Here is an 18,813-nt window from a genome sequence, read left to right on the forward strand (position 1 = left end):
TCCAGTCCGGCCTCCCTTCGCGAGGTGCATGCTGGGACTTGTAGTCCTTGCATCCTCTCTGGCTGCCGGGTGGCATCTCCTCGGGGAGTCTGGACCATATGCGTTTCTACCTCCGGAGGCTTCAGTCGCTGATTGAAAGGCTTCCTCTTGGGATGGTGTGTCTGTGTTACTTTGAAGAAGTTGGCAGCAACTCGTGAGTAGAAAGGCCCATCACCTTCAGAATTGCCAGAAATGGGGGGGGACACGTCTGCTGAGCATTATTCTCTACGTGGAGATTGATTCTCATAGGGTATAATGGGGAATTGACCTGGAGGTTTCAGGGGCTCTGGGGGAGCTGTTTTTTGAGGTAGAGGCACCAAATTTTCAGTATAGTATCTAGTGACTCTCCCCAAAGTATCTCCCAAGTTTCAAAACGATTGGACCAGGTGGTCCCATTCTATGAGCCCCAAAAGAAGGTGCCCCTATCCTTCATTATTTCCTATGGAAGGAAGACATTTAAAAAGGTGTGTGGTTCCTTTAAATATGATGGCCAGAATTCCCTTGGAGTTCAATTATGCTTGTCACACCCTTGTTCCTGGCTCTGCCCCAATGTCTCCTGGCTCCACCCCCAAAGTCTCCTGGCTCCACCCCCAAAGTCCCCAGATATTTCTTGAATTGGACGAGGCAACCCTAGTCTACATATTCATTAAAGCCTTTGATAGAAAAGTAGTATATCATGGTGTAAAACAGGGGTGGGGAACCTCCATCCCGAGGTCACTTGGTGTGGCCCTCGGGGATTGCTGGGCCGAACTCAGCCATGTGGCAGCCTCCCTGGGGCCTAACTGGCCAGCGAGGATCATGGGCCCCAGCTGTGCTATGCAGCAGCCTCCCTGCGGGGCCTGGAAAAGTTACTGTCACAGTTCAATTTGCACTTGATTATCCCAGATGGTGTGGCCTAATATGCTAATGAGTGTGTGACCAAATATGCTAATATTAGGGGATGTGGTCTATAGGGTTGCCAAGTCCAATTCAAGAAATATCTGGGGACTTTGGGGGTGGAGCCAGGAGACTTAGGGGGTAGAGCCAGGGGACATCGGGGCAGAGCCAGGAACAAGGATGTGACAAGCATAATTGAACTCCAAGGGAGTTCTGGCCATCACATTTAAAGGAACAGCACACCTTTTAAAATGTCTTCCTTCCATAGGAAATAATGAAGGATAGGGGCACCTTCTTTTGGGGCTCATAGAATGGGACAACCTGGTGCAATTGTTTTGAAACTTGGGAGATACTTTGGGGAGAGTCACTAGATACTATACTGAAAATTTGGTGCCTCTACCTCAAAAAACAGCTCCCCCAGAGCCCTCGAAACCTCCAGGTCAATTCTCCATTATACCCTATGAGAATCAATCTCCACATAGAGAATAATGCTCAGCAGACGTGTCCTCCCCCATTTCTGCCGACTCTGAAGGGGGATTGGCCTCTCTACTCACGAGTTGCTGCCAACTTCTTCAAAGTAACACAGACACACCATCCCAAGAGGAAGCCTTTCAATCAGCGACTGAAGCCTCCGGAGGTAGAAACGCACATGGTCCTCCGGGGGCGGAGCTCCCCCCCCCTCTGCTGGCCAGACTCCCTGAGGAGACGCCACCCAGCAGCTGAAGAGGATGCAAGGACTACAAGTCCCAGCATGCACCTCGCGAAGGGAGGCCGGACTGGAGCGAATTGCAGGCCGGCGGTGGGCGGGTCTTTGTGACCCAGAGGAAGGGAGAAGCCTGAAGCCAGGCAGGGAAAGAGACACGGCGCCGTTCCACCCCCCCACCCCCACCCCGCTTCCAGATTTTTAGAGAGCGGGGGATTAGGCTGCTAATCCAGGGGTCCCCTGGCAGGGCGGGGGGGGGGGTTGGGAAGCCTAGTGGTCTAATATGCTACTGAGTTCCTGCTGGGGTTTTCCACAAAAAAAGTTCTGGACCTACACATTTACCTACGGTGGTGAACCGTGTGTGCGTGTGCGTGCCAGATTAGGCTCTCCCCACATGACTTCAAATAGAAAAACAATTATTTCATTAATTTTGCTGGGCTGAATCATTCTCCTTGGTGGAGCACTGTTTTTTAAGTTGATAATTTTTTATGGCCCGCGAATGATGTTATAAATATCCATAAGGCCCTTGGCAGAAAAAAGGTTCCCCATCCCTGGTGTAAAATAAAGTCTTTCTATAGAACCCATTTATATTCAGGATATTACCACACACTGAACCCAAATCTCCAGCAATTTCCCAAGGTGGGGTTGGCAAAAGTATCAGCTGCCTTCTCTCTACACACCCAGAGGTCAGCCCAGAGGAAAGAGAGAATAGCAGCTGTGGTGCTGTTGGTGACCATCTGCTTTGAATGATGGTTGGGCATTAGGGTTGCCAACCTCCAAGTGATGGCTGGAGATCTCCTGGGATTACCACTGATTTAGATGAAGGTACCCCTAGTCCAGAGCAAATCTCTGTTCACTTGAATGTGTCATTGAATGGGTTGTTGTGAGTCTTGACAATAAAGCTGTGGCCTAGATTTTTTCCCCTAGCATCATCAAGAGAGGGGGCGAAACTGCATAATTTTCTAGGTATGCTTGTGTGGACAAGGCATGCTTCCTAGCTATGCTTGCCTGGTTTTGATAAACTCTGCTCAGAAGAATTGTCCCAAGAGGGTCCTTTCAAAGCTGTAAACCTTGAGTGCCCCTCCCAGCAACCATGGGCCTGTGTTGTACCCAAACAGCGTTGGGTTTTAAAACATGTTTTCTACTACTTATTTTTACTTTATCTTGGTGTTTTCACTGTACACACCGTATTTAGGAGTGAGGGAAAAAACCCTAAAGAAAGAGATCTTACCATCTGATATATAGATCTGTTTTGGGTTCTGCTTTCACATTGATGAGATATTTGACAGCTTTAGTGCCTTGATATTGCTTAAAAACAGGTCAAGATTATTCATCTCTATGACCCACCAAACGGAATGCAGTTCACTGGCCCTTTTTGTGGCTTACCAAGCGCTTGACAACTCCTGTGTTGTTGCCATTTCAGGCAACATAAACAGGAGATTGATGGGTTATGGCTGAAGGGCTGGGCTGCATTTTGGACACAAGGTATGTGGGCATTTTTCTAAAAGAGCAAGTCTTCAGAATGGTGAGGTGTAGTGATTCCCAAGATCATTTGTATTATGCACAGAGAGACAAAAGAAAAGTACCTGATTGGCTTGACTTCAACAGTACATTCTTATAAAAGTAATGCAGATTTCTGCAAGGAGGAGGAATTCTCTGCTCCCCTGTGATTGTTGCTCTTGCTCAGGGTACAATATTCTAAGGAGGATTCTCAAGTGGTTTCTGCGGATTTTGAATAGGTAATCATAATGTAGGATCAAGGACAAATAGCCACAAAATGCGGGCTTATCATAGCTCTAAAATACACAAAGACAGAGAGAGAGCACCATATACACACTCCTCATTTTGTCATAGCTTTGTGTGCCCCTTCCAGCAGACTGAGCTTGATGTGAAAAGTGTTTCCAATGTATACTATCTGATGAAAATGGGCAGGACTTTTTTTGAGCAGGAATGCACAGGAACACAGTTCCGACTGGCTTGGCATCAGGGGGTGTGGCCTAATATGCAAATGAATTCCTGCTGGGCTTTTTCTACAGAAAAAGTCCTGAAAATGTTGTGGTTTTTTTTAAGCTCTGGTAACTGTGTGCTGCTTTACTGGAAAAATAGATGGTGTTGTGCCACTGCAGAAGAATCCCTTAAGGGAGAGTAGGGAATGGTATCGTCAGGAAACCTTTTCTGAGCTTAGAGTATATTGCCAGATTTTTTTAAAAAGGTAAAGGTAGTCCCCTGTGCAAGCACCAGTCATTTCCAACTCTGGAGTGATGTCGCATCACAACGTCTTCACAGTAGACTTTTTTACGGGGTGGTTTGCCATTGCCTTCCCCAGTCATCTACACTTTCCCCCCAGCAAGCTGGGTACTCATTTTACCGACCTCAGAAGGATGGGAGGCTGAGTCAACCTTGAGCCGGCTACCTGAACCCAACCTGCTGGGATTGAACTCAGGTTGTGAGCAGAGAGCTCAGACTGCAGTACTGCAGCTTTACCACTCTGCGCCACGGGACTCCTACATATTGCCAGATAGCTTCCATCTAAGTGGCTACAAGTCACTCTTAATAAGGGAGTGACAGGTACAAGCCTTTTAGAACCTAACTCAGCATGATGGCCAGGTGATACTCATACTGTGAGACATCATCTAAGCAGGCTATGGAAGAGGAAGCAGTAGAAAGTGGGCTTTATTAGAGACCTGGAGCAGCTGGAAACCTTTGCCACTGTCAGAAGCCCCTGGTGAGGAACCTTCTTTCTGTACATTGTACGTTTGTTTTATTTTCTGCAGTTAAAGTATAGTTGTGTACCTTGCCTTGTTCAGCTTCCTTGAGTCAACCAAATCCATCAGAAAAAGCCCTTGCCTAAGGCAAGAGAACGGCACAACAGATGGATCCACCAGGCAAAAGAGATTCACTGTCAAAGAGGAAAGCAAACAAAGCAACAGCAAGACAGCCATTTTAAACGCACAAAGCAAGACTTCCAGCTTCTGCCAGAGCATATGAGATAACACTGTTAACCCGGGCTTTTTTTTTTAGCAGGAACGCATAAGAATGCAGTTTCAGCTGGCTTGGTGTCAGGGGGTGTGACCTGACACCAATTGCTAGTCGAGGATATGAGCCAAGTGGCCCCTGAGGCCGTGACAGAGCTGATGGGGCTTGGTCATCAACAGCTCTCTAGGGCAGGGGCCCATCTGGGAACTTCCCTGTAAAGTAAATGGCCAATCCATCTATTTTGCACTGATTTATATGGATGACTCCACTGTTCTGACACAGACTATGAGGACAAGATGCCATGAGATTATTCAGGTCTCTGCCCTGTTCACATTTAATGTGGAGGTGGAGTGGGGATGGTGCTGATGTTGGAAGTGAGGTGGGAATAGCAAAACAGACTGGAGCTGCAGGCTAAAGTAACAGTGAATGTGTGTAATTGAAATTTCCATCCCCACTCCTCCACTTGCAGCTGCTGGAACGGCCTTGGGTCAGTCATAGCTCTCGTAAAGGTTGTCCTTGAAAGGGCAGCTACTGTGAGAGCTCTCTCAGCCCCACCCACTTCACAGGGTGTCTGTTGTGGGGGAAGGAGATAAAGGAGATTATAAACCGCTCTGAGACTCTGATTTAGAGAGAAGGGCAGGGTATAAATCTGCAGTCTTCTTCTTCTTTTGCTCTTGGTCCTCTAGTGATATCTTTTCTACCCTGTAAGAGCAGGGTAGACAGGTGTCTGCAAATGAATGGTGTCAGCACACGTACAGTACTGAAAGTCCCATGCTCTTTGAGGACTTTGGCATGTGACATGGAACCATCAGACACGGCTCCACCACATCATGCCGAACTGTGCATGTTTCTATTTAACTCACTTTCTCAGCATGCACATTTGGTGGTCTTGTCAGCTGACAAATGAATTCCTGCCCTCCCACTTTTTAGACGTTATGTGGCTGTTCATCAGGATCACTGATGTCTTTGCCTGATACTCAGGGGTGGAATTCTAGCAGGAGTTCCTTTACATATTAGGCCATATTACACCTGTAATGTAGTTTTCTGTGGATATTCCTTTAAAATTATGGACTTTGTAGATTGGCTGTATAAGCATTTTACTGCATGGTCATTGCAAGAGGCTATACCATTACTAAAAGCTGGATTAATTTGTGTTCTAAAGAGTATAATGGTGCCCATGATGAAGTAATTATTTTTGTGTTAAGGAAATGACCTTTATTATAAAATTTTCATTGTAACATATTATATTGTAAGGCAAAATATGTAATTTTTACTATATTGAATATTGTGGCTTTTTCATAGGTAGACTTAAACAGACTAAGAAGTATTATCACTCTGGATAGTAAGGCATATCATATTCAAGTTGGGTAAGACAAATAGACTTTATTTCATTATGTTTGTGCAAATATATACATTTCATACAATACATTATTGTCCTATAGTTCACTGAAGAAGGGGACTGAAATAAGATAACTATTGCCTGGGATTTCTCATGTGCCTGACAACTGTTTACACACTTGAAGATTATTTATGATTGACATGACTTCTGTATGATATTGAAAATTCTTACTTAGACGGATCCTGTTGAACTAGAGAAGCAGACTCTGGAAATCTTCTTTGGACTTTTGATAACTTTTGTAACATATGGTGAATGTTGCTAATTTTGATATGATTTTTTTTGAACTTGGCACATTTCAGTTACCTTCCACCCTTCAGTCCCAGGACAGACAACGATTGAGCCACTGCTTTGCAGAGGAGAGAGAAAAAGCCTTCCCTCGATTAGCTGTGGGAAGGAGGAGGAGGGAAAGAACCAGAGAAAGCCTTCCCTTGATTGGCTGAAGGAGGAGGCAGAAAAGAGCCAGAGAAAACCTTCCCTCAATTGGCTGAAGGCTCCCTCTCTTCCTTCGGAAGGAAAACAGCCAGAGACAGGGGAAATAATGGTGGCAAACCAGATACAGAGAGAGGGAAATGGAGGAAGAGGGGAGGCAAAACAAGAGAGAGGAACAGAGAGAATTAAGTCCTGTGCTTAAGACCAACAACATTATCGGACAAACAGTGCTGGTCTGAAAGGTATCACTAAAGGCCTTTGCGGGAGAACTCATTGGGGCCAGTCCTGACTAGGGATGCCAGTTCAAGGATGGTGGGAAATTCCTGGAGATTTTGCGATGGAGTTTGAGGACAGCAGGGTTTGGGAAGAGGAGAGGCCTCAGCTGAATATAATGTCATAGAGTCCACCATCCAAAGCAGTTATTTTCTCAAAGTGGGGGAGAGAGATCTGTTGCCTGGAATTCAGTTGTCATACCAGGAGATCTTTAGGCTCCACCTGGAGGCTGGCTACCCTACGCCTGGCTGCTTGCTACTGTTCAGCAGCAGCCCCACTATGACACCCAGTGTGGCATAGGAGTTAGGGCCTCAGAGCAGGGTCTGCCAGACCCAGGTTCTTGCTGGGGAAGTTAACTGAGTGATCTCAGACTAGTCACAGGCTTTCAGCCTAACCTGCCTCACAGGGTTGTTGTGCGGATCAAAGTGGGAAAGGAGAATTATGTAAGCGGCTTTTGTCCTCCCTCCCACTGTGGAGAAAGACTGTGCTTTCCTAGATAGAGGCTGCAGGGAGGGGGGAGCAGATGGAAAGCTGAAGTCAGGGGACAGATAAAGGGAAGGCGATAGGGTTACCACTCCAGGTTGGGAAATTCCTGGATATTTGAGGAGTGGATCCTGGAGAGGGTGGGGTTTGAGGAGAGGTGGGACCTCAGACAGGTACAATGCCATACTCTCCACCTCCAAACCAGCCATTTCCTCCTGTGGAACCACCGTTGCCAATCTTCAGGTGAGGGCTGGAGATCACTCAGAATTACAGCTGCTCTCCAGAAGGCAGAGAGTCATTGCTGAGGTCACTTCTCTCCTGCTTTGGTCCACACTGTGATTTTGGACCAGTCACAGACTTTCAACCTAACCTACCTCACAGGGTTGTTGTGCAGATCAAAAGGGAGAGGGGAGAATGATGTAAGCTGTTTAGGTCCCCACTGTGGAGAAAGAGGCTGCAGGGAGGAGTTGGAAGTCTGAGGTCAGATTAATTCCCATACAGAAAATGGCTGCCTTGGGTAGGTGGGAAGACAATAAGGACGGGGGAACACTTGCCCAGAGCCTCTTTCTAGAGCCCGTTGTATTTTTCCTTGCAACAGGCCTTATTCCTAGCTACAACATAATTTTTTTAGTGTTATAACCTCCAGGTTGTAGCTGGAGATCTACTGGGATTACAACTGATCTTCAGGCAACAGAAATCCCCTGGAAAAAATGGCCACTTTGGAAGGTGGACTCTATGGCATTATACCTTTTTTGAAGCCCCTCTCTCCCCAAAGCCTGCCGTCCTCAGGCTCCTCCTCCAAAATCTGCAGGTATTTCCCAACTCAGAGCTGACAACCCTATCCAGATCCTAGTCTGATCCTCTAAGTACTGCACTGCTCTGCTTAGCTACTGTGTTGGCTAAAGGTAAAGATAGTCCCCTGTGCAAGCACCAATCATTTCCAACTCTGGGGTGACGTCGCATCACAATGTTTTTGCGGCAAACTTTTTACGGGATTTTGCGGCAAACTTTTTGCCATTGCCTTCCCTGATCATCTACACTTTCCCCGCAGCAAGCTGGGTACTCATTTTACCGACCTCGGAAGGATGGAAGGCTGAGTCAAATTGGAGCCAGCTACCTAAACCCAGCTTCCACTGGGATTGAACTCAGGTCATGAGCAGAGAGTTTGACTGCAGTACTGCAGCTTTACCACTGTGCGCCACAGGGCTCTTACTATGTTGGCTGACTACTATTACATACCAGGGTTTTCAGCTCTCCTACCATCAGGAAACCTTTTCTACATAGCTATCTGCTAAAGAATCTCTGCATTGCATAGCGCAGCAGTCCCCAACCTTTTTGGCACCAGGGACCGGTTTTGTGTAAGACAATTTTTCCATGGACTGGGGATGAGGAGAGAGTGATGGTTTTGGGATGATACAATTGTGCACTTTATTTTGGTGTGGTGGTTAAGTGTGCAGATTCTTATCTGGGGGAACCGGGTTTGATTCTGCAGTCATCCACTTGCAGCTGCTGGAATGGCCTTGGGTCAGCCATAGCTCAGAGTTGCCCTTGAAAAGGCAGCTTCTGGGGAGCCCTACCCACTTCACAGGGTTTCTGTTGTGGGGGAGGAAGATAAAGCATATTTTGAGCCACTCTGAGATTCAGAGTGGAGGGCAGGATATAAATCCAGTGTCTTCTTCTTCCTGCTACTACCACTACAACTACTTTGCAATATATAATGAAATAATTCTACAACTCACGGCCCAGTTGCTAACAGGCCACAGACCAGTATTGGTCCAAGGCCCAGGAGTTGGGGACTCGTGGCATAGCGGATCCAAAGTGCTGTGTTTCAGCGTGCCCTCTTGGTTCACATGGAGCACCAACAGACTGTTATGTTAGTGTTAGGCCTGCCTTCCACATTGCACTGAGAATATGTGGTTTGCACTCTTCAGCAGTTGCACTTTACAGGGAAAGATCAGTAATGCTAGACTAAGTGCCTTGGGGAGCTTATTGCTACAGAAATGCTCATAAACCTCTGAACAACACCAGGGATCCTAGGAACACAGTTTGAAAACACTTTAGAAATGATTAGGTGGGTTTATGTACTACACATGCATGCCAAAGGCACAAATCCATTGCTTCAAACAAACAACAGGGAGGGGGGAGATTTAATCTTGCTACAGTTACCGTGAAATATAAAAAAGTAATCAACAAATGATCTTCAAGAGCTCTGCTTTTTAAAAGGGGACAATTTAATCTTAAATCTTCCCCCTCCGCCTTGCCAAAATCGCTCTGTTTATTACATTTCAACACTGCTGAGAGTATTTTGGGACATTCTGAAGAAGGAATCATAGAAGAGGAAACAAGCCTGATTTCTTCTGACTGTGTGTCTGCATTCCGAAGTGTGTGTGTATGTATATGTGTGTGTGTGTGTGTGTATATATATATATATATATATACACACACACACTAGAAAAAGCACCAATCATTCAGCCTTCCGCACTTACCATACTTTTGGAAGCAGCAAAAGTGACCCAATGAGCAAACATCAGATAGCATATAGTCTTTTAATCTATTGAAAAAAAAAAGCTATGTGATGCAGGAGATGTATAGCAGCAAGGCACTGGTGCAGTAAGCATCCAGTGCTTTGGCATGTGGTGCAAAGCTATCCTACATGACTCGGCCATATCATTTCAAACTGCACGTGCATTCATTTGGCTCATTCTTAACATGTCCATTCGGTGGTCTTGTGAACTGGCCACTCTTTTGGAACATACAATGAAAAATAATAGCATCTGTAAATAGTAGGCACAGTCCATTTTAATCCCCACTTGTTTCAGCAGGAGCAAAGCGCATGTTTTTCATTTTCCATTGACATCAGTGAGACAGTGGCGCACCAATGGTTGGTTGGATTGTTCCAAATATGGTTTTCTTCCTTAGGCTCATTACCTCATGCAGACCCAAATGACTTGCCATTAAAAATACTCCTCAATCTTCAAAGAACAACAACAATTATAATAAATGTTGTATTGAAAAATTAAATTAAATTAAAAAATTATAGACTTAGGTAAGATCCAAAGGTGGATGTCATTGTATTAGAGGCACTTTTGCATTCTGTGTTTCCTCTTCCCATAAAATAAAAACTTTAAAATTAAAAACTATTTATTGAGAGGCTTGGGGAAAGTCGGCAAAGAGAAATTGGTTTTTTCCCTCCCCTTTCCAGATTGCTCATATCAAAAAGAAATGCTTTCTCTAACCGCCCATTAAAACCCTTCCAAGGAGAACAACCCACCGCTGCCTCCTCCCCACATCCCCCGCCCTTCTCCCCACAAGCCCCTGGAGTTCGAAGCTCGAATATTGTCTGGCGGAGCCAGTGGAGAAACGGGGGCGTGGCCGGAGGAGGGAGAGGCTGTGTGTGCGCGAGTCGGGCTCCCAGCGTGGAGTGGGGCTTGGCTTGTTTTCTCCCGCTCGCTCTCGTCCAGTTGCACGCCGGGGACGCTTCGCCAGGAAGGTCAGCCTTGAGAGGGAGTCTCCGGCCAAGAGGACCCGACGCCGGGCGAGCCGCGGCACCATGCGAGGTTCTTGGGCGCTGGGAATCGCGTGGCTGGCGCTGCTGTGCGCACCAACAGGTGGGGACCGAGCGAGCGCCTCGGCTGCTGCTCCTCCTGCTGTTTCTCGGGCGGTTTGGGGAGTCCGTTGGCTTCACCTGGAACGCGGAGAAAGGGTTTCCCTCGGGCGAAAGAGGAGAGGGGCGCTCCCGCCATGTGGGGGCGCTCTCCTTTGAGGGTGGCTTCGGGGCTTGTGTTTGGGGGGAGGAGGAGGGTGTCGGTGACTACGAGACCCGTTCCCACCTGAAGCCAGGCAGGGAGCGGGGGTGGGGAGGGGGTGGGGACAGGCGGGGTGGCTTCGCAAGCGACGGTGGTGGAGAATTTCCGTGGACTTAGTGCAAGTTTTGGATGCAGGCAGTTCTGCACCTGGAGACTGGGCTTGGAAGACTTTGGTGCTCTCCCCCTCCCCATTATTCAAAAAGTAATCAACAAATGGTCTTCAGGTGCTCTGCTTTTTAAAGGGGGGGGCAATTTAATCTTAAATCTTCCCCCTCCTCCTCGCCAAAATCTCTCTGCTTGTTACGTTTCAACACTGCTGAGAGTATTTTGGGACATTCTGAAGAAGGGACCATAGAAGAGGAAACAAGCCTGATTTCTTCTGACTGTCTGCACTCCGAAGTGTGTGTGTATGTACATGCATACACACCGAAAAAAGCCCCAATCATTCAACCTTCCTCACTCACCGTTCCTTTGGAAGCAGCCAAAGTGACCCCATGAGCAAACATCAAATAGCATATAGTCTTTTAATCTCTTTAAAAAAAAAAAAAAGCTATGTGATGCAGGAGATGCGTAGCAGCAAGGCATTGGTGCGGTAAGCATCCAGTGCTTTGGCATGTGGTGCAAAGCTATCCTACATGACTCGGCCGTATCATTTCAAACTACACGTGCATTCATTTGGCTCATTCTTAACACGCCCATTCGGTGGTCTTGTGAACTGGCTTATTCAGTGAACTGGCCTTATTCAATTGTGTGTGTGTGTGGGGGGGGGAAGGCCCGTTCGAGCCCTGTGTTAACTTGTGGGGCGTGGATGAACTTTTCATCCCAGCCTTGCAAACCATGGCAGGCTCGGGGTGCGCTCTCTTTTACGCACAGCTCAGACTCGCAGCGCCGTTGAGTTGCGCGGGAGAGGCGCTTGGGACGCGGTTTGCATCCCTGTCCGCTTTACAGCCAAATCCAAAGGATCGCGCCCCGGGCGATTGTAGCAGTAGGGCGAGCTCAGGGTTGTGCTAAATGTTTTGGGGAAAGGGGCTCTTTTGCAAGACGCGCGTCCGCCCCGAATACATTTCAGTGTTAGCTCAGTTTGCAAGCGGTGGGTGTGCAATAGCGATTAGCGAGGCTGCAATAGCGAGGCTGGCTTTCCTTGAGTGGGATTTGCTGCCCAGGAAGCCTGCGGAGGGTTGCTGTCGGAACACAATTGTCGCGTGTGTCACTTTCAAGTGGCATCCTGGGGTTCTGAAACCAGGGTCTGGGGTTTGGCAACTGGGCTAACTTTGGGAAGAGAACATCTCCCCGGAGGACGCTTTGCTGGTTTGTCAGGATGCCAGATGAATCGTGTTGCCTTTGAACATAGAGATCTTAGAAATGCCAATTCACCAGATGAACAGGGCCGAACTCCCTGGTTGGGTGTTTTTGCAAACAGCACCCCTTCCTCCCTCCCCACAGCAGGTGTGCAATCGCCACTTGACTACTTGCTCATGTCCACGTTCAACCAGCCATATGGAATCAGTGCCACGCGGATAGGATCCAGCTTCAGTCGTGCCGTTGCAAAGGTTGCTTTCTGAGTGTCTGGCAACAGTGCCGGAAGCTAAAGTTGCTCCTGCGGGAGGATGTGTACAATTAAGAGCTGGTACATCACAGAATGTGGGGTGTGCGTTCCTGTGGCCACTGTTTGCCGCTGGTCAGAGAGACCCGCTGTTGCTCCTTTGCCCTCAGCTGATATTTCTCAAAGTCTATGTGAGGGGTAGGAAGAATCCAATAGTTACCGGTTGTGGACAAACATATAGGAACAGCTAATCTGCATTTTTTAGCCTCCAGTGTGTGGACTTCATGTCTGGAAAGTGCATGTTCACAGACACATGAAGCCCACGATGAAAGCCTCATTACAATGAGAACCCCGAAAAAGATGCTTCTCTGTTTGTGTGTGTGTGGACCTCTCTGAGATGACTTTGGAGAACTGACCACACCTTCCATAGGGAAGGTTCCTTGATTACGGTCAGTGTGATTAATCTTTATTCATTTGCACCCTGCTTTTCTACCCAGAGGGCCCCCAAAGCAGCTTGCAATATTCTGCTGCTCCATTTTATTCTCACAACAACTCAGTGAAAGTGGGTTAGGCTACGAGAGAGAGAGAGAGAGAGAGAGAGACTGACTCAGGATCACCTAGAGCAGGGGTGGCCAGATTTGCTTAACATAAGAGCCACGTAGAATAAACATCAGATGTTTGAGAGCCGCAAGACAGGCAGGGAGGCAGGCAGGCAAATAAATGAGGGATGGAGAGGGGGGTGGAAAGAAAGCAACTTTAATTTTCAAATGCATTCTCCAAGCCACCAGCTGGCTTGACTTGGAGAAGTGATTTAAAGAGAGAAATGCCTTCTCGAACCTGGCCAACCAGGGCATTGGGGGCTTCAAAAGCCACACAATATGTGTGAAACAGCCACATGTGGCTCCCGAGCCACAGTTTGGCCACCTCTGACCTAGAGAGTTGCCATGGCAGAGGTGGGGGTGTAAACTGGGGCTCCTAGATCCTGGTTAGTATCTAACCACTACGCCGGGGTGGCCAAACTGCGGCTCTTTCACACATATTGTGTGGCTCTTGGAGATCAAGGAGCAACTTAATGTAGGCTTACTCTCAAGTAGTGTGCTTACCATAAGGACCTCAGTCAATCCCTGAGGTGACTATTTCTGCCATGTGTGAAGTGGAGGAGGGAAAATAGGCTTGGAAGCTTTTCTCCTCCACCGCAGAGGTTGCTCGGAGACCTAGAGGAGGGAAAGAGAGTATAAGAGCTGAAGGTACCACTGGAAGGAGGGATGGAATTAAAGAGGATAGTTCAGGGTTCTCCCTTAGTTTCACAGCTCTTGTAGGAGCTATATTTACTAACCTTGGTGTCAAGGCAAAAAATGATGCATAAAGTGGTCAGCGATTTATATAGCATATATATGTGTTTCCTTTTCCCACTGGTGTTAAAAAATGTCCCTAACCTTTCCCTAAGCTGTTCTTATGGGGACTGTTATCCCCCTGTTTTCGTTTTTCAAAAAGTCTTCATCTATCATGGTTGTGTTGTAGAGTGCAAACATGCATATTTGATCTTTCTGTGCAAAGAAAGTATTAAGAGTTTTAATAAAGATGTGTGTGTAATATTTGCTCATGTCTTGTGTCTCTCAAACATCTGATGTTTATTCTATGTGGCCCTTATGTTAAGTAAGTTTGGCCATTTCTGCACTGTACCATGCTGGTTCTGCACTACACCAGTAAGCGCATGCTTGAAATATCCAACTGGTCATATGCTTAAAGTGATTTGCAACAGAGAAACAAAACTTGTGATTATTTTTACAGATCAGTGAAAGTGGTTCCTTGGCAGTAGTTTCTTCTCACCAGGGACGTAGTACTTCCAGAAGTCACTCTGAGCACATACAAATGTGTTTAGGTTCAAGTTGCTAGTCAGCAAAAAAAAAAAAAGGATACTCAAAATTTTACTGGAAAAAAAATGTTTTGGAATACAGTAGTGGAGGAGAAGTTTGCCCAAAGTTAGCAAGGATCCCACTTTAAAACACTCTGGAAAAGAAATTGTTGCATGAGTAGAATATTAGATATTGTACGAAAAAAAGTTCTCTAGATACAAAATCCTTCTAACATGAGAGTTGGGTTAAGAGTATGTTTTAACTGGAAGGCTGGACTTGGAAGCATTTCTGCCATGCAAATAAGTACTCTTGTGCAGGTTTTAAAATAGCTTAATATGTGGAAAGACTTTTGGGTATCCGCATAGTCTGCTGTTTTATGGAAGAGGCTGTGCTACATGCTGAGTAGACTGCAATAACAGCATTTGCCACAGAGAGGAGACGTTAGCAACCATTCACAGTTATCAGACCTGAGCACCTGAAAAACTGCCTATACTAACGTGACTTCTTAAACCTCCTTTTTTAGGTTTGGGATACTTATCTTTCATAGTGAGGGAATGTGGATTTGGGCTCTGCTGTTCTGAGGCTATCTTGTAATCATTACAGAACATCTTTGTGGTTAAAGTGATCGTTTAAAAATATAGAACCAACAAAAGTATGCACGAGATTGAGGCCGTCTAGCTCTTTCCAGCAGAGAGGAAACCAATGCTGTGTGTCTGTTCTTTTTTAATGTACATGGGTTTGTTTATTCTATATTTGCCTGTGAACGGTTATGTGGCTTAGTATACCATTAGGCTTTCCAGCCGAGTATTTCTCCCCTTGTTGATTAAAGCATCCGCGGTGACATTTTGTCCACCTGTAGCTTTGGGTCTTACCTGTTGGTTTCCATGCTTGACCTTGCAATGAACCTCTCTGTGGATTGCCTTTCACTGCATTGTGTTCTGTACCTGCTTGGTGATCTGTCTGCATCTGCATCACCGGTTTACATCCCAATTGTGGAACCATTATCCTGGAGGTAAAGGACCCCTGTGTAGATCCTTTTAATGTGCAGTTCTGTGCAAGTAAAAAAACCACACATAAACAGCATCATCCATGAATGTTGTGCACAGTTATAATTGCACCTTTTGCCACAGGGTGAATACAAGAGAGGGATTCAACACTGAACAGGCCATCACTAACATGTATTTTGCTAGCAAAACCCACAAATGTGCTCTCCATTAATAAGACAACGACAACAATGACTGCAGATTTATACCCCACCCTTCTCTCTGAATCAGAGACTCAGAGCGGTTTATAATCTCCTATGTCTTCTCCCTACACAACAGACCACCCTGTGAGGGGGGTGGGGTTGAGAGGACTCTCACAGCAGCTTTCAAGGACAACTCCTGCAATAACTATGGCTGACCCAAGGCCATTCCAGCAGGTGCAAGTGGAGGAGTGGGGAATCAAACCCGGTTCTCTCAGATAAGAGTCCACACACTTAACCACTACACCAAACTGGCTCTATTCAACAATTGGTTCCAGCAATGCAGGAAGATGTTTCAAAGGATGGGTAGGATTTCAGTTCGTAGCTTGATCCAGAGATCATCTCCAGCAAATGTGTTCGGATTGGCACATATAGAATGTTGTAATTACACTATGTCACAATTCATAGAGTTGGACCGCTGATTAGGGGTGTGCATTCAGTTTGGCCGAACTGAATAGACCGCCGAATGCCCCCTGATTCGGAAGTATATGGCATCATATACTTCCAAATCCAATTAGAAGGCCGAATCAATATTTGGAAGTTTACGGAACTCAATGTAAAAGGCGGGAAAGGAGCTTCTGCAGCCTCAGGGAAGCTGCTTACCTCCTTTCCTGCCTTTGGAAGCCTTTTCCCGCCTCTCCCATAGCCTCCATGGGGTCAGGAAGGGAGGGGGAGGGGGAGAGGAGCCCCAGCAGCCAATCCAAAGCATGCATTTGCAAAATCAATTGCAAACGCATACTTTGCAGGGCTGTTGTGTAGCTGATGGCTGGGCTAATCCCCCAGCCATCAGCAGCATTGTTGTTCTTTTGTTTACTTGGGTATCCAAGTAAACACTGTTCTCTGGCCAATCACAGAGCAGTGGTATTTTTTGAAACTGCTCTGTGTAGGGCCAGAGAACCTTTTTAAGCGAGTCTGCCTGGCTGGACTCCATTCCATTGCTACTGTGTTGGTGTTGGTGTGAGAGAGAGATTGTGCTGCGCTGGCCCTTGGCCTCAGCTGCTGCTGCTCTCTCTCAGCTTTTCCTGGAGAAGACATCTAAGGTAAGACAGTCTTGGGGTTCTTGTTTTTATTTTAGTTAGGATAAAAATAAAAGGGCTTTTTAAGACTCCCTTTATTTATCCAGATTTGGGTGGGTGGGTAGTTTACTTGGGGTTAGGGTTAGGGGGTTCTGCTGGGGGTGGGGGTCTGGGGTAGGGGGGTTGCCAATTTGCCTAAATCTAACTTTAGTGAGAGGACTTTTAAAAGTTCAGTGTCCTTTTACTTTTGTTGATTTGGGTGGCTTGGATTTCTTGGGGTTAGGGTAAAGGTTTTTTTGGGGGGGGGAGGGGTTGGTCAAGTTCCTGTATTGTTAAAAGTCAAGTTTTTTACTGTTTTAAAAGGGGAGGGACGGTGGCTCAGTGGCAGAGCATCTGCTTGGGAAGCATGAAGGTCCCAGGTTCAATCCCCGGCATCTCCATAAAAGGGTCCAGGCAAATAGGTGTGAAAAACCTCAGCTTGAGACCCTGGAGAGCCGCTGCCAGTCTGAGAAGACAATACTGACTTTGATGGACCAAAGGTGTGATTCAGTAGAAAGGCAGCTTCATATGTTCATATGTTCATATATGATTCTGTGGTTGATTTGTTGCTGCTGTGTTGTGCTGCTGTTGTTCCTCTTATCTTTTGGTTCTTGGTGGGGGGGGACTGTTTTTAACAGTTGCGTTTGTTGGCCTTTTCTCAGTTGGATTTGTTTGGATCTGTTGTTGTTGGTTTTGCATCCTGTCCTGTTGTCCCTTTTTCTGGGGTTTTTTTTGTTTTTTTGTTTTTTTGGGGGGGGGGGAGGTGTTGACTGATTTGGCCTGAGGTTTTTTATTGTTAAAAAGTTCGGTTTTTTAACTGTTGAGTTTGTTGGCCTTTTCTCAGTTGGATTTGTTTGGATCTGTTGCTGTTGGTTTTGCATCCTGTCCTGTTGTCCCTTTTCCTGGTTCTGTTTTTTTTTTTTTTTTGGTGTGTGTGTGTGTTAAAAGTTAAGTTTCTCTCTGTCACTTTTTTTTAATTACTTCTGGTTGGTGTGAGAGGGTTGGCATGTGGGCTGTGTGGGGTGGGTCACTTTCATGTTTTTATAGAGCTATTTTCGGAGTCTGAGGGTTCCGTGCAGTTTTGGGGGCTCTCCCTCAAACCCCCTGCCCCCCAGTAGCCTCCGATTATGCCCTATGTTGCCATTGAGTTCAATGGCCCATAGGGTATAATGGTGGGATAGGGGCACCCTCTTTGGGTTCCCCTGGAATGGGAACCCCTGGCCCAATCTTTTTGGGACTTGGGGGGGTTCCTAGGGGAGAGTCCCCTGCAGGTCCCTTGCAAATTTGGGGGCTTTCCCTCAAACCCCCTCCCAGCGGCTTCCATTGATTTCAGTGGCCCACAGGGTATAATTGGGCCATATATTCGGAAATAGTCGTATATCTCCCATATATACAGCTATTCCGAATACCAGTATTTGGAAATATATGGTATTCTGAATATTTTGGCCCCGTATATTTCCGAATCCGATTAATTCTGAATTTATTTATTTTTTTTGCACACCCCTACCGCTGATGCGAGAGAGCCAGGATATTGTGGCTGATTTTACACTGGGCAAAAGATCCAGTAATACTGCACTTTCAAAAGTGATAATCTACATTACAAGAATTCTGTCTTGCTCCAGTGTTTTGACTGTCATTTACATTTAAATTCCTGAATGGGCTCTGACACTGGAGTTGCCCCTGACTTTCCAAGACTACTTTTGAATGACGGTTTTCCAGGAAGTGCATTCCACAGGACCATAAAGATGACAACTTTCCTGGGAAACAGGGCAATAAACTCATTTCTCAAAAAAGAACAAAGGCACTCTTAAACCTGCCCCGCCCCCCCCCCCCCCCAGTAAAGCAAGCAAGTGTGGAGGGGAAATCCAGGATCAAAATTTTGAGTGTAGATTAAAAAAATATACTCCGGATTTCTAGAAGGTGATTTTAGTGCTCAGAAAATCAGACCCAAACATGAATGTAGAATCAGCCTGTGTTGATGCAATAGAGTATTGGCAGGGGGGTTCCATTATTCTCTAAGAATGAGACAAAGTCATTGAAGCCAGGTCTGTTAGTGATTATTAGCCCTGACAGCCAAACGAGAATGCCAGGTTCAGAAACAATTAAAAAAAATCTAAATATTCTGAGGAAGA

General features: G+C 46.3%; 1 protein-coding gene across 2 annotated transcripts in view; it reads left to right on the plus strand.

Moving 5' to 3' along the window:
• Positions 1 to 10,456: 10,456 nt before the first annotated feature.
• Positions 10,457 to 18,813, plus strand: part of KIT (KIT proto-oncogene, receptor tyrosine kinase) — a 104,111-nt gene continuing 95,754 nt past the window's right edge. Inside the window, exon 1 of one of the 2 annotated variants that reach the window (XM_060246353.1) lies at positions 10,457 to 10,786. In XM_060246353.1, the coding sequence (XP_060102336.1) occupies positions 10,729 to 10,786 (58 nt within the window). In that variant the 5' untranslated portion in view covers positions 10,457 to 10,728. The remainder of the gene's footprint in view (positions 10,787 to 18,813) is intronic. The other variant, XM_060246354.1, reaches the window with a different exon arrangement.

The sequence above is a fragment of the Heteronotia binoei genome, chromosome 9 (assembly GCF_032191835.1).
Source record: "Heteronotia binoei isolate CCM8104 ecotype False Entrance Well chromosome 9, APGP_CSIRO_Hbin_v1, whole genome shotgun sequence".
Lineage (NCBI taxonomy): Eukaryota > Metazoa > Chordata > Lepidosauria > Squamata > Gekkonidae > Heteronotia > Heteronotia binoei.